We start from the raw sequence: 14,915 nt of genomic DNA, 5'->3' as shown, positions 1-14,915 counted from the left end.
CCAAAACACATAAAATATATTCTAGAAAAATGATAGTAACTTTGTTATTTTATGAAGTATTTCAAAATTTACTCCTTTAAAAATCTTAAAATCTCCACCAACATTGTTCATTCATGAGCATGTTTTTGGGCAAGAGGTTACTTGAGTTCTTAGTAGCCTTTCTAAATGAGGCCCCCAAACCCTGTTGTGAAACTAAAACCTCACATTTCTTATCAGAAGTATTTTAGAGAAATATTCTATATTTATAGATATATTCTATATTTATATATATATCTAGGGAGAAATTCATTCTCTCTCTCTCTCTCTATATATATATATTTTTTTTTTAACAAATGTGGGCATTCTAAGTCTACCTGCTTAAAATACAAATGCCCTGGGTCCAGGAACTTGGCCATGACAGCCATTTCCACAACTGCAGTGAAAGACACACGTGGTATTCTTACTGCTTGATGCTGCACATTCATGCATGGCCTGGTATTGCTGAAATAGAGTCTTTATTTCTGAACATTCAAAACAGCAGTGTACACAGTAACAAATCTTAAGTCATATACCATAAGAAAGCATTCATTAGTGCAAATGGATTTTGTAAAAGGTCTATCAAAAAGATTTATTTGCTTTAAAATGCATTCATTTCCAGAAGCATTGTTAATAAAACATTACAGTTTCATCTTTTGTAATAAAGTATTGAAAATCAATTGTGGTATAGTAGCAAACATTGCAGGTATTAAGAGCAATGAGCTGGATGCCATTATAAATATGAAGTCCATGTACAACAATAAATTAACAATGAAAAAGACAAGACGGTTTTAACTCTGCTGTCTGGCTATCTCTTTGCAATGCTCCCGATTATGTTGTGCTCATTCAACATAAAATTATGTTTCAAATTGTATGGTGTATTTTTGCTGATATATCCCTAGAGCTAAAAAAATAGTACCTTACCACAAAAATATTTTTATGGCACAAAATTTAAGTTGTTCCATAGTGGTTCACATAGGTGTAAAAAGAAATAGGCACAAAAAATAAAATTCCTGTAAACTATAAAAAGTAAAATTCAAAGCATATGTTATAGAACCTAGTTGTAAATATGCAGTGTATTAAAATACAGAACATGGAATGGAAGGATGTTTAGAACACATAAGTAAACTGAACAATTTACTTTAAAAAAAAAACTCATATGGCAAAGCATTATTGATACATCTCAGTTCTCTCAAAAAGTATTCAGGTACAGAGCAGTTCTACAAAAACTTCCTAGATCTAAGTGTCACAATACTGCAACCACCGATTTGAGAATGTCGCAGTACCTCAGGCAAATATTTAAGTGCAATAATTAGTCTCTGGTGATTGGTCCACTGAAAAAACAATGCAGTAAATGTGTTAAAATGCAGGAGGGAAAGAATATCCCAACATCCACTGTTACCCAGCCAGCTAGGTAACGCGACCCTCATTTCCACTTCTTTCCCATTCTTCACAGGGACATAAAGCTGCATCAGTAGCAACCATCTCTCCAGTTCCCATCCCTCAGTGTGCTGAGTGATGACAGGGGCTTTGGAGGCTGCAGGAAACTGGAGAGGGATGAAAAGAGGAAACAGACTGTTAATAATCCGGAGTCACGCCACTTGCTTTCATCTCCCCTCCCACTGATGCTCTTCTACTCAGAAATGGCGAGCTATCTGTCCCAAGTGCAAGCTGAGTGTCTTGTCACATTTCTGAGTCTTCACCCCAGAAGTTCATCTGCCAGAGCACATGAGCACAGTGCCAGGTGTGCTGATGTGTGCAAGTAACTCTGCAGCATATGGTATTAAAACTATCTTGAAGCCGGGCGTGGTGGCGCACGCTTGTAATCCCCGCGCTTGGGAGGCGGAGACAGGAGGATCGCGCAGGTTTGAAGCCAGCCAAGCTGGCTTAAGAGACCCTGTTTTAAAAAAAAAAGTATAAAATAGGTCTGAGAGTGTAGCTCAGAGGTAGAAGGGCTTCCAGGAACCCCAGTACCACACACACAACAAAAAAACTATCTTGAAATCAGAAAGAAAAAGACAAACTCAATAGAAAAATGGCTCCAAAACACAGATGATGACTTCACTGAATGCAAATAACAAAATGAACACAGAGAAACTTTCTACCTAATTAAAGATTTGCCTATTATATTTGCAAAGAATTTTAAAAGACTAATAAATATACAGTGTTCAGATTTCGGGGTAAAGACTCTCATATGGTCTGGCAGCAATGGCCTTTCTAGGGGTTCAGTTTGAAAAACCTGTCCAAAGATGAATTGATGGTCCAAATACATTAAATTATGGAATTCTATCCAGCCATAAACATGACACATATCTGCATTACTTAGGAGAATACACCAGAATTCACTGAACAAACCTATGACCAAATGATTCCTATCTGGGTAGTAGGATTATAGGTCAGTATTTATTGACTTTCCATTTCTCAATAGTTTCTGAATTCATTTTTGATCTGAGAAATTATTACTTCTAATCAGAAAATTAAAACCAAAACTATATATACATAAATACATAAAGAAAAACCATAAGCCGGGCGTGGAGGCACATGCTTGTAATCCCAGCATTTGGGACAGGAGGATTGTGGTTCGTAGAAAGCCTCAGCCACTTAATGAGGCTCTTTGAAATTCAGTGAGACCCTGTTTCAAAATAAAGAATAAAAAATAGGGCTGGAAAGAAGTAGAATGTCCCTGGATTCCATCCCTAGTACCGAAAAAAAAAAAAAAAAAGGAAGGAAGGAAGGAAGGAAGGAAGGAAGGAAGGAAGACAGGCAGGCAGGCAGGAGCAGGCAGGAAGGCAGACATTTACTGGTCTCATATCCCTTTCAAATTTTACCATGGTTCCCTCTCTCCGTCCCTTCCTCGCTCCTCTCCTTCTATACTGGGGACTGAACCTAGGGGGGGTTCTACCACTGAGATACACCCCCAGCCCTTTTGTCACATCTTATTTTGAGATAGGGTCTTGCTCCCTGGCCAGCCTTGAACTTGTGATCCTCTTACTGTGAGGGAGTGATGGAAGATGAGATCAGAGACACAGGAACCTGACCACACAGAGCCAATCGCCACTTTCCAAAGAAAGGAGGACACAAAACAGGCCATATGGGCTGTGGCCTACTACTAAAGATAACTGAGCCAGAGGAAAAACCAGGGTGGTTCCTGAAGCAACTCTTGAATTGCAAACTACAAATAAAGTCACGTAAACAACAAAGATGCCTACCTTCTAACAGGTTGTGCGATTTTGCTCCTTGGCAGGTTACTCCCATTTATTGCCAACGAAGGTCTTGGAAGTGCACTGCGGCCCATGATTCCAGAAGCCGCAGCTTTGTTTGGGGTGGGGATTCCCGTGTTGGAATACAACTGTAAGCCGTTGGATAGAGGCATGTTACTGCTGCCTTGAACGGTTGGACTCACATACGCTGTGGCTTTAAGAGGCTGTCGGACAGACACTGGGAAATGTCCCACGCTGTGGACTCTGTGTTGGATCTGTCCTGGAGATGGAACTATAAGAGAAAATGATATTGGCATAAGGAAACCTCTACTGCCACGCACCTCAGTACATACATACTGTATTCAGAGGAGCCTCTATTGTCTAAAAGGAGATTAAATGAGATACAGGTTCTCGATATGATTTAGTAACAGAAAATTCTAAGCCTTGACAACAGAGTCTCCAATCACCCAGAGTTGTGGAGCCCAACCACAGCTGACCTTCTGGACAGTGTAGCATTAGGACCAAGCAATTTCCCAGGCCATTGAAAATCCAAGGACAACTTTGACTTCTCCAAAACTTAACTAGTAGGCTGCTGTTAACCTCAAAACCTTACCGATAACATAAACACCCAATTAATATCTGCTCTGTATGTTATGTGTACTATACACATGGTGAAGGAGACTCAAAAGCCATGAGAGGTTACTTTTTACTGGCGAGAGGAAGCGTGCAGATAGAGATTGGCAACACAGGGCACGTTGAATGCACACTCATAAAACTTGACCTTACCGCAACAGCAGAGGTCACAAAAGGATCACAGCAGTGGAGTGTACACTCTAGGCCATGTAATACAGTTATAATTTAATGCTCTGTCTTGACATTTGTCTACATTTCTCTCTACTGCAAATGGGATTATATTGGTCTGTGTTTGTAAATGTATATTTTGAGAAATTTGAATTTAAAATAGATTTGTGTCTATTTATGATAGTAAATTATTTAAATGGACTATTATCTGCATTTAGTATGAACTTTAGGCATTGCTGAAATACCTTTCTTTTTTTTTATATTTCTAGGCTATAAGGCTCATTTTATGGATTAATGGGCCCATACAGTTCAGACTGGTGTTGTATGAAGGTCAGTTGTATTATTTAGAAGCCAGTTCTAAGCACAGCCTTCTTTCCTTTGGCAAATTTAATAATCTCTGAGTTCTTATGAGACATATTCTCCCTCGCTTGCTTAGAAAACATTAGGATTTCCTGATCGTAGCTCTGGGGATGGTTTTATGAAAATAAAACAAGTATACAATTTAATAGTTGTAATTATAGAAAGGAAGAATTGATATCTGTAGGTACTAACAGCTTATTACATATATATTCCTTAAAGAATATTCATTATGACATTTAATCTATCTCATAAGGTTGTTTTGAAAATTATATAAATTAATTTACTTAAAAACTTAGAATGGTTCCTGTCACTCAGTAACTGCACAATTCAACAAATACTAGCTATTACTACCTTTATAAAAGCAGTAAAATCTATAAAATGAAGGGAGCTCTCTGGGCAACAAACCTTAAAAGACTTTGTCAATTTACTGGACCAACATTGTATATTGTTTCACGTCAAAAAGTAATAAACTATTAGGCATAAATGTTTAAATTTTAGTCAGGTATGGTGGTGTACACTTGTAATCCCAGTACTTGGGAGGCTGAAACAGAAGGATCTCAGTTTCAGGGCCAGCTTCAGTGACTTGGTAAGGCCTTCCACAATTTAGTGCAACCCTTTTTTAAAAATAAAATAGGGCTGGGGGTGTAGCTCAGAGGTAAAATGCCATGTACACACACACCAAAAAAAAATGTTTAAATTTTGTCATCCTTTTCTCCAAAGGGAAACAATCAGAAACTTACATTTACAATTTTGCCTGTATGCAAAAATAAATAAAATTTAAGAAGTTCATACGAATTTGGCGTGATTTATTTTGAAGCATAATATACTTAAGGTACATATGGCTCAATGTATTTTCAGAGTGAGCACAATTATGTAGCCACTCCCACCCCAAGAGCACAGCAACACCTATTTTGAACTTCACACATGAAAAATGGAATTATATGTTTCCTCTCGTATCTGGTGTCTTTGACTCAACATTATGTCTCAGAGTTTCATATGCTGCTCCACAGCACGGTAGAGCAGGGATGCATGTCACATTTAATCTTGGCATTTTATAAACATCCTTGAACATGTTTTAGTGATCACACACATATTATCTTAGATAATCCCAACATAATAACTATTAGGATAAATGAGCTTAGTTATCAAATTTGTTGGACACAATACCAAAACATACAAAAAATTGTATTTAAATACCAGAAAACTGGGGTAAAGTAAAATTTGAACAAATGTCATTCATAAAACATTTATAATTGAAATACTTAAAAATTTACATATAAAGAAAGCTATAAAACATTGCTGAGACCCAATAAAGAAGACCTAAATTAATAAAGGACTGATTATCCCATGTTAATAGAGAACAGTTAATATTTTTTAACTTTAAAATTTTTAAAAAGGTTTTTTACTGGAGCATTATGATTATATATAATAGTAGAATCTGCTGCTATATATTCATACATGCACATAAAAGAACATTTACTATTGTTAAGATTCTCCCAATATTGAAGTATGGGTTCAAAAAATTATTGTTATGATTTGGATCCAGAATGTCCCCCCAAAAGCTGATGTGTTGCAAGCCAAGTCGCCAGTGGAGCAAGGTTCAGAGGAGAGGCATGGCCCAGAGGAGAAGGGACACTGGGAGAATAGCCTTAAAGACTATCTGTCCCTGGTTTCCCGCCTCCCTGCTTCCAACTGCCCTGAGTTGAGGATTTGGGGATTAGGGATACTCAGCCTGTAAACTCAGTAACAGAAGTAAACACCAAAAATCTAATATATTCTATACTTGTTTGAGGGGTAGAGTATGCTGGGGTTGTCAACAAAACAATGAAGACTTTCAAAGGGTGTGGTATTGGGGCTGCATTATGAAGGTAAATAGACGTAAACTGGATGAAGAAGGGAAGAGAAGAATGTCAGGCAGAGAAGAACACCATGTGCAGTCAGAACTCAGTGAGCAAAAGCAAAAGCTCTGTGGCTAACTAGACCTGGGTTTGAAATCTTTGCTCTTCCCCCTGTGCATCCTTGGGCAAGCTGTCATTTAACCTACCTAAAGCTGTTTCCTCATCCAGAAAAGGTGGTAAGAGAAACTATCTCACAGAGTCATTGATAGAACTAAATAAGATAATAAATATAAACCAGTTAGCATAGTTCTTTGTATAGAATAAATGCTGTCCTTCTGATGTTAGGAATTAAGACAGAAAAAAGGGAAGACCATCATATGTTGGGGAAATACTTGGGACTCAAAACTGGGTTTGAAGCCGGGCATGGTGGTGTACACTTGTAATCCCAGTACTTGAGAAGCTAAGACAGGAGGATCATGAGTTCATGGCCAGCCACAGCTACTTAGTGACTCCCTTCACAACTTAGTGAGACCCCAATTCAAAATAAAAAATAAAAAAATAGGGCTGGGGGTCTAGCTCAGAGGTAGAATACACTGGGTTCCTTCCATTCCCAGTACTGGGAGGGGGGGGCAGGTTTGAGGAAGAGAGGGTTCAATGCTACCTTGGGTGCAGAATAGACATCTAGTTGATGTTGCCTGACCAGTACATTCCGAGCAAAACTTAGGCCTCCCAAGTTTGGGTGTGTAAATACTGAGACTATGACACCCAAAGTCAGTGTAAGACTTAGCCCCAGTAATCCAGACAGGGTGCATGTGGAGGAATGGGGAAAATGAATCTGAAACCACCACATCCCCACTCACACTATAAACACCCAAGCACTACGTATAGCTTCCCACACTGCTCACTGACAGGGAAGACAGCAGAAAGGGGAACGGGAGTGCATTAAAACTGTTTTCAACACATTAAAACATAACTTCATGGGGCAAGGCTGGAAATACTAGAGAATGGTGAAAAACAAGAATAGTAACAGTGAAACAAAACTCAGTGTGCTTCCTCTGAGCAAAGGTCAGATTGAAAGCTAGAAAGAGGAATCTGCAAAAAAAAAAAAAAAAAAAAGGTAATTTTTGTATGATGAGTGGGTAAGCTAATGACCATTTAGTCTGCCTGCTATCCTGGGATATAAAAGCCTGTATATAATTTACCATTATCATTTTATCAATGCCTAGTTAGTAAGATAGGCACTGATAAAAATAAAACTCAACTGTTGTGTGTCGTGGTGAAATAAAGAAAACGATTTAACATGAAGAAAAATTTTCTTAAAACAGCAGGCTATTTCCCCTAATGAGGTTACAACAAATCACAAATTGTGATACTTACTACAAGATTGTATTCTTGAAATTCCATTTCCAGCTCCATGCAAACTTGAGTCAAAACTCTGACTGTTTCGCACGGTGACTGGGGAGCTAACACTGCTACTAACAGCAGTAGTGCTTGGCATCCGGGCTAGATTGGGCATACTTCTTCGGAGCTTATCTGGAAGGGAAAGGAATTTTACTACTTTAAAAATCACAATCTTACGGCAACTGAAATACCTGCTTTCAAAAGTAAATACAAATACTTTGCTCAATAACAAAATTATGTACAGTATGAATAAGCTAACAGAGAATTAACCTCTGTGTAGAAAAAGTCTGCAACCTGAAGGATTCTACCCAGTAGACTTGTTAAAAGGAATAAGTGTCCTATAAAACGAGATAGCATCCAGCTGAACAATTAGCTGTTTTTCCTACTTACCAAGTAGGTAAGACTATCAAGTAAGGGTTAATTAACCTTATAGCATTAAGAAGACACTACAAATCAAGTTGAAAATTTATTTATTTTTTTTTATTTTTTTATTTTTTTTGGTGGTACTGGGGTTCCTGAAAGCCCTTCTACCTCCGGGCTACACTCCCAGACCTATTTTTACATTTTTATTTGGAAACAGGGTCTCCTAAGCCAGCACCCGCGGCTGGCTTCGAACCTGCGCGATCCTCCTGTCTCCGCCTCCCAAGCGCGGGGATTACAAGCGTGCGCCACCACGCCTGGCGAAAATTTATTTAAAAAACCTATCATTTAGCCGGGCATGGTGGCGCACGCATGTAATCCCCGCACTTGGGAGGCAGAGATAGGCGGATCATGCAGGTTTGAAGCCAGCCTCGCTGGCTTAAGAGACCCTGTTTGCAAATTTAAAAAATATATAAAATAGGTCTGGGAGTGTAGCCCAGAGGTAGAAGGGTTTCCAGGAACCCCAGTACCACCAAAACAAAACAAAACAAAAACCTATCATTTATTAGGAACCCAAACCAACATTTACTGACTCTTCTGCTAATGAATCAAAATAAAACAAATTAATAAAATTCCAAAATGAGAGGTCTTAAGATATTCATGCAGCCGGGTGTGGTGGCGCACGCTTATAATCCCAGCAATCGGGAGGCTGAGACTGGAGGATCGCAGTTCATGGACTTAGTGAAGCCCTCTGCAACTCCGTGAGACCCGGTTTCAAAATAAAGAATAAAAAATAGGGCAGGGAGTGTAGCTTGGAGATGCCCCTGGGTTCCATCCACAGACCCGCAAAAAAAAAAAAAAAAAAAAAAAAAAAAAATAATTCATGCATCAAATCAGCAAGACCACATTAACTTCTCGAAACTATTAGCTCTCAGTATGCCAACACATGTTTGCATACCTGGAAAAGGCCTAGAGAATGCTTCCATTTCCTTCTCCTTGCTAAGTCTATCTCTGCCACCAAGAGGCAGCAGAGAGTCATATTTGCATGTCAAAATGGCTGAAATTTGAAATCAGCAGTAAGAGCAACTCCATAGGACAGCTTCTTGATTAATTTACACAATTCTACCAAATTAAAGTGCCAAGATCAGGGCACTCAATCTCAGAAACAATTCTATGCCAACATCCATTCAAGCACAAAACTGGATTCATTTTCTTCTCTCCTTCACCTAGTTTTTTTCTACATTACTAAGAGCCGTGAGTTTATCAAAACGGTCCTTCCCTTTCTGACCCAGACTCAAGTCCTGTCCATTCCGCCTAAATCAGTGAGTCTTCATGGCCACCTCGTTCAGACCTCATTATTTATCAACCGCATTCTCACAGAATCTCTTAACTGGCTTCCATGCACTATCCTGTTACCCAAACCACTCTTCCCAGAGTACAAGACTCATTCTGATGACCCCTAGCTTCACTTCCTCACCTCTAATTCCCCTCTTCCACCTCCATCTGAAAGCCCTGGCTCCCGAGCACAGCCTAGACAAGGCTTTCAAGGTTTGGGCTCTGTCTACATCACCAGCCTTGTCACCTCATCCCCACAACTCAGCCTGCTCCAGACTCCCTCGGGAGTGTTCTCTGGAACTGTGAGTGTGATGGATCCTATACTCCACACCCTCACCCACTCTGTGGAAGGAAGAAATAAAGAAGGAAACACTTATTGTGTATCTACATAATATAAGACATGCTATAAAGATGTTAGGGATACCACAACATATGGAATAGGCACAGTTCCCAGTTCTTTGAATGACCAATTTTTCTCAGTTTCTTTTCTATTACCTATCCTAAGAAAAAAAACTAAAAGTTAAATTTAAGATTAAACTTAGTTTCTCCTTTTTGGAGAATCACAAAGCACTGTAATACCTAAGTTTGTTTGTTTTTACTTCAACTCTACAAGATCTTTATTAATATATACTGCAAAACACTAACATACACATATTAGAAAATTCTAGCATATAGTAATTTTCTTCCCAGCTTAATCAGGAAACAAATGTAACACCTGAACACTAAACTAAAATGCATCCAAGGACAACCAAACTTACCTTTTTCTCCCTTCACACACTGCTCCCTCTACATAATGTATACCCAGTAAGTATACCTCTGTCCAGCAACTTTCACCCCCTGGGGTGGTATAGGAAATATAATAAGCATACTTAAACAGTAAAGCATAATAAGAAAGTACAATAAGAAAGTTGGGAGAATGCTATGATAGGAAATCAGAAGAGTATTTTATCAACTTTGTTAGCTCTTATCAATACTTTAAAAACTAGCACAATTATTTCTTCCTTAGAGAAGCTTCTCTATATACCTCCTGGCTGAGATACATATCACTCACCCATTTCCTAATTTTCTGTTAATATCATTAGAGTAATAACACTCAAATGCTCTGTCACTGACAGGTTCCTGGTTATTCTCATTATAGTTTTTTTTTTTTTTGTACTGAAGATGGAACCCAGGGCCATTCTACCTCTGACCTACACCCCCTATCCTATTTTTTAGTCTTCATTTTGAAACAGGGTTTCACTGAGTTGCAATGGGCCTCACTAAGTAGCTGAGGCTGTCCAGAACCACGATCCTTCTGTCTCATCCTCCCAAATGCTGAAATTAGTAGATTATTCTTATTCTCTGAGCAGCTTTCCCAAGACTCCAGAAGATGTCTTAAACTGTGGATAGTACCAAAACCTATATATACCAAGTTTTTTCCTGGCAGATGCATGCCCACAATAAAGTTTAATTCATAAATTGTGTGCAGTAAGAATTAGCACTACCTTATAAAATATACTATAATAAAAATTATTTAAACCTTATGAACTGCTAGGCGTGGTGGTGCACGCTTGTAATCCCAGCATTCGGGAGGCTGAGACTAGAGGATCGCGGTTCGCGGACAGCCTCAGCTACTTAGTGAGGCCCTCTGCAACTCAGTGAGACCCGGTTTCAAAATAAAGAATAAAAAAATAGGCCAAGGGTGTAGCTCGGAGGTTGAATGCCCCTGGGTTCCATCCCCACACCTGAAAAAAAAAAAAAAATTTTTTTAAACTTATGAACTGCTTAAGTTTCCACTTAATATTTTCTGACCTCGGTTGACTGTGAGTAACCAAACCAGAAAGCCAAACCTCATATACAGGGAAGCTTTATTATACACCTCTTGAGGTTTTATTTTATTTTTGTGGTGCTGGAGATCAAATCTAGGACCTCACGTATGCTAGACAACGTTCTACCACTGAGATATATCCCAACCCTCCTGGAGGTCTATCTTTAATCATCAAATGAATGCCTTTGATCTCATATTCCTATTAAAGTATCTAGCCCCATACAACAGGCATTTAATACATTTGACAATTATAAAAATGCATACATGTTTAGGTAGAAGATACATGGTAAAAGTGAGAAATTTAAAAAGGACAAAATCTTAGACCAGTCTTAAAAACAATTTTTCATATTTAAATACCAAGTCAATTTCACAATATAAGCATGAAGTTAATTTCAGAATCTTATTAATCTTGAAATATGCCCTTAAAAATAAAACCTTCCAAATATAAATATTTAGGACACTATGCCTCCGGGATCCAAGCTGTGATCTAAGTTGTCAGACCATCTGGAAATGAGGTTCACTTCCTTGTCAAACAATTTGGAACATATTAATAAGCACACACACTTTAGAGTTCAAGAAACCAAAAGCAATGCTCTAATTGTTTTATCTTCCTAAAAAAATTATCAACTTAATCTTCAAGGACTGAGATGGAGCAGGAAACTTAAAGAACAGACAAAGGAAAGAAATCAAATGAGTTTGCTTGTTCACAGCCCAGAGGCAGCAAGACTCACCTTCCATGGGTCCATGGAACAAAGATTCAGGAATCTTTATAGTGAATAAAGGAGAAACTTAGTTACCCACCCAACAGTAACCCGCCCTACCATTCCAGCCAATACAGGGCCCAGGGGAGGTCGCTGAACTGCCAATGACTGTATCATGCCACTGACAACCCTGTTAGACTCTAGAAAGTACAGGAAAGTTGGTAAAGAACTTGTAAATTTTAGTTGTTTTTGATATCTGACAACCATTCTAAATATGTTCTTCTTAATTTTATGACTCCAGAAACATGCTAAGAACTGTTCTGTGCTATCTTTTTTCAATCTAGGCCGTGTGTATGCTAATGAAAACAGAAACCATAAATATATATTCCTACCTTCCTTCCAATTTATTGAAGATCTAGTAACGTTTTCTCCTATTCATATTTTAATATTTTAGAAAAATGTTGGATGGATCAGTTTCAAAGTTATCCTTCTTATTTCATGATTTGGTAAAAATAATATTCTGTTATAACAAATGAAGACTTAGATATCTGAGCCATATGCTTTAAAAAGTTTAAAAAGGGTAGGTGGAGTGGGAGGCAAATTTAATTCAGCACATACACTCCAGGCGATGTAACATTCATTATTTAATTTATTCCTTATAACATATTTAGGTTGGGAGAACACAAACCACATGGTTTGATGTGAAATTACAGCTATGTTTTCCAAGAGAGATATTATCTTGTCCACTTTTTATGGCTAAAGAAACCAAAGCTCAGAGACTTGAGAAAGCTGGGTGTAGAAGGGCTAAGAGGCAGGCAGGACTGAACCCAGGGTCTACTGCACTTCAGGACCTGTGCTCTCAACCATTAAGCTAATTAGTTGCAAGCTGTGTCCAGAAAATAATTGCCTTTGTAGTCTATTTTCCTTTGTATACAGAAACCAGACCACATAAGAAAAATAAACACCACAAACAGAGCTTGAACTGTAGTATGTCTCCAATTTCCTACAAGAAGAGTATTTCAAGGAAACCTAATCCTTTTCAAAATGGTGTTTGGTGAAAGTGGATATCACTTTTATAAGGTGCAACAAACAGTGGCATACAGGAAGATGATCCCATTGACTCACACCACTAATCAAGACGCACAGCTAGCATCTGTCCGATAACCACATGCTCTAAAACACCTGACTGAAAACACCTCAGAGAAACAGCCACAGGCGCACGTCTCCCAATTCTAATGTGGGGCCATGACATCTGGTAGGTATATCTTTCAGAATTATGAGTTTTAATATCTTAGTCACTATGACAATGCTTAGTTGACATGCTTCTAAATTTGAAGTCTGAATATACTAACAGAAATTCTGAATAAAAACTGCTAAATACTTTCAATGATCTCTTGATTAGCAGAAATGATACTAATATAGAGGAAAAATAGTAAAGACTGAAACTGTGGTGGCAGTTCATCACTAATAAAATTAACATTTGCCCTGCCAGTATTTTTAAATCATTTGATCAAATCAGCATTTGATGACTTCTAAGCCTAACTTTGAGAAGTACAATGTAATTAATGAAAGCCTAGAGTCACATAAATACAAACATCTTCAAGTGGTCTGTTTCTCGGTATTATATGGAATTTGCACGTGAGGGTCTGGTTGACCATTAGTATAAAAACATGCCAGGATTAGAGTATCACATGACTTATCACCCTAGAGTTCTTGGAAGTCAAGAAATATAACTCCGGAGAATGGGAGAAAATCAATGATGAAGAAAAAAATAGAAAGACGACGACATACTCCAACCCACCTTGTTCACATTAGGATAGATCGACTTCCCATTACCAGGCCAAACATCAGCCTCCACAGTCCTACTGCTATCGAGATCTTAATCATAGATGTCAGGAAATTAGACAGACACATCCCAAACTTCCCTAAATGTGGATGCATAAGCAGCAACCTCTCCAAGCATCGCCACCCACACTTCCCATCACTCTGTGGCAGGCAGTAAGACATGGAGGGCTGCGTGAAAGGTGAGAGCGATTAACCCAAGGCTTCTGGCTGCACATGGCTGGACCATGCACTCCCCAGAGGCACAACCCTGCCCGTCCTGCAGCTGTGGACCAGGGACATAAAGACATTCCACGTTTATAACTCATTCAGAGCCAGCTACATGGACATTTTCTTAAAGCTATAACCCTATCAATTCAGGATATATAACCAGAAGCTGGTCCGTTTTAGATGTAATTTTAGAGCTAAGTGATAAGGTTTTTAAGGATGAACTTAAAATCTGGGAAACATTTACCAGTTATTTATATTGACCATAAAAGACGACCTACCTCCATTGGTCCTATTTGGTTGCTGATCTGGAGTTTGGGCTTGAGGTGAGTAATACTGTTGCTGCTGGTAACTATTGGAAGGAAAATACTGGGAACTGGGGCTTCTCCTACAATCCCGGATACTGGAGAAAGTCTGTGAGTGGGGAATTCCTCTTTGGAAAGGTGAACACCTTGGAAGACGAGGCTGGGGTGGTGGCAAATGGTCAAATTCTTCCTCATCCTCCAGACTGTAGCGATCATATTCTTGATCGCTAGATGTCCCTTTTTTTCCTGAACTCAGCGACACGCTGGAACTGTTTCTTGACACAGATGCGGAAGTAGAAGCATAATCTTGCCTGAGACCTATGACACAGCAAATAGTATTGTCTTACGAGACCATTTCAACTTAGCTAACAATAAATGAACAAATCAAATATATGGTGAACTTGTGCCAAAATTTCTTCAAATACACTCTCTTGCTCTTAGTTCATTGAATCTGCCCCCAAAACAAACATATTTACCTACTAAACAGGTATCTAATTTAGACAGTTCCGTTTTTAAGAAGACTGCCCCAGCCAGGTGTGGTGGTACACACCTGTTATCCCAGAATTTGAGAGGCAGAGACAGGAGGACAGCAAGTTGGAGACTAGCCTCAGCAACTTAGGGAACTCACAACAACCTACAGTGAGCCCTATTTCAAAAGAAAAAAATAAAAAGGGCTTGGAGTAAAGCTCAAAGGTAGAATACCCCTGGGTTCAATCTCTAACACTAAAGAAAAAAAAAAGATT

At 38.6% G+C, this 14,915-nt stretch overlaps 1 protein-coding gene across 4 annotated transcripts in view; it reads right to left on the bottom strand.

Annotated features, from left to right (window-relative positions):
- Positions 1-1,486: 1,486 nt before the first annotated feature.
- The window catches only part of SLAIN1 (SLAIN motif family member 1), a gene marked incomplete at both ends in the record, with an annotated part of 60,262 nt that continues 46,833 nt past the window's right edge, over positions 1,487-14,915 (bottom strand). For 3 of the 4 annotated variants that reach the window (XM_080690211.1, XM_080690212.1, XM_080690213.1), the window contains 4 exons: positions 1,487-1,562; positions 3,225-3,507; positions 7,592-7,747; positions 14,149-14,490. In XM_080690211.1, the coding sequence (XP_080546337.1) occupies positions 1,487-1,562; positions 3,225-3,507; positions 7,592-7,747; positions 14,149-14,490 (857 nt within the window). The remainder of the gene's footprint in view (positions 1,563-3,224; positions 3,508-7,591; positions 7,748-14,148; positions 14,491-14,915) is intronic. The other variant, XM_080690214.1, reaches the window with a different exon arrangement.

The sequence above is a fragment of the Muscardinus avellanarius genome (genome assembly GCF_963383645.1).
Source record: "Muscardinus avellanarius genome assembly, chromosome: 2".
Taxonomy (NCBI): Eukaryota; Metazoa; Chordata; class Mammalia; order Rodentia; family Gliridae; genus Muscardinus; species Muscardinus avellanarius.
The sequence above is the reverse complement of the archived record's forward strand: the minus strand, read 5'-3'. Positions and strand labels throughout refer to the sequence as shown.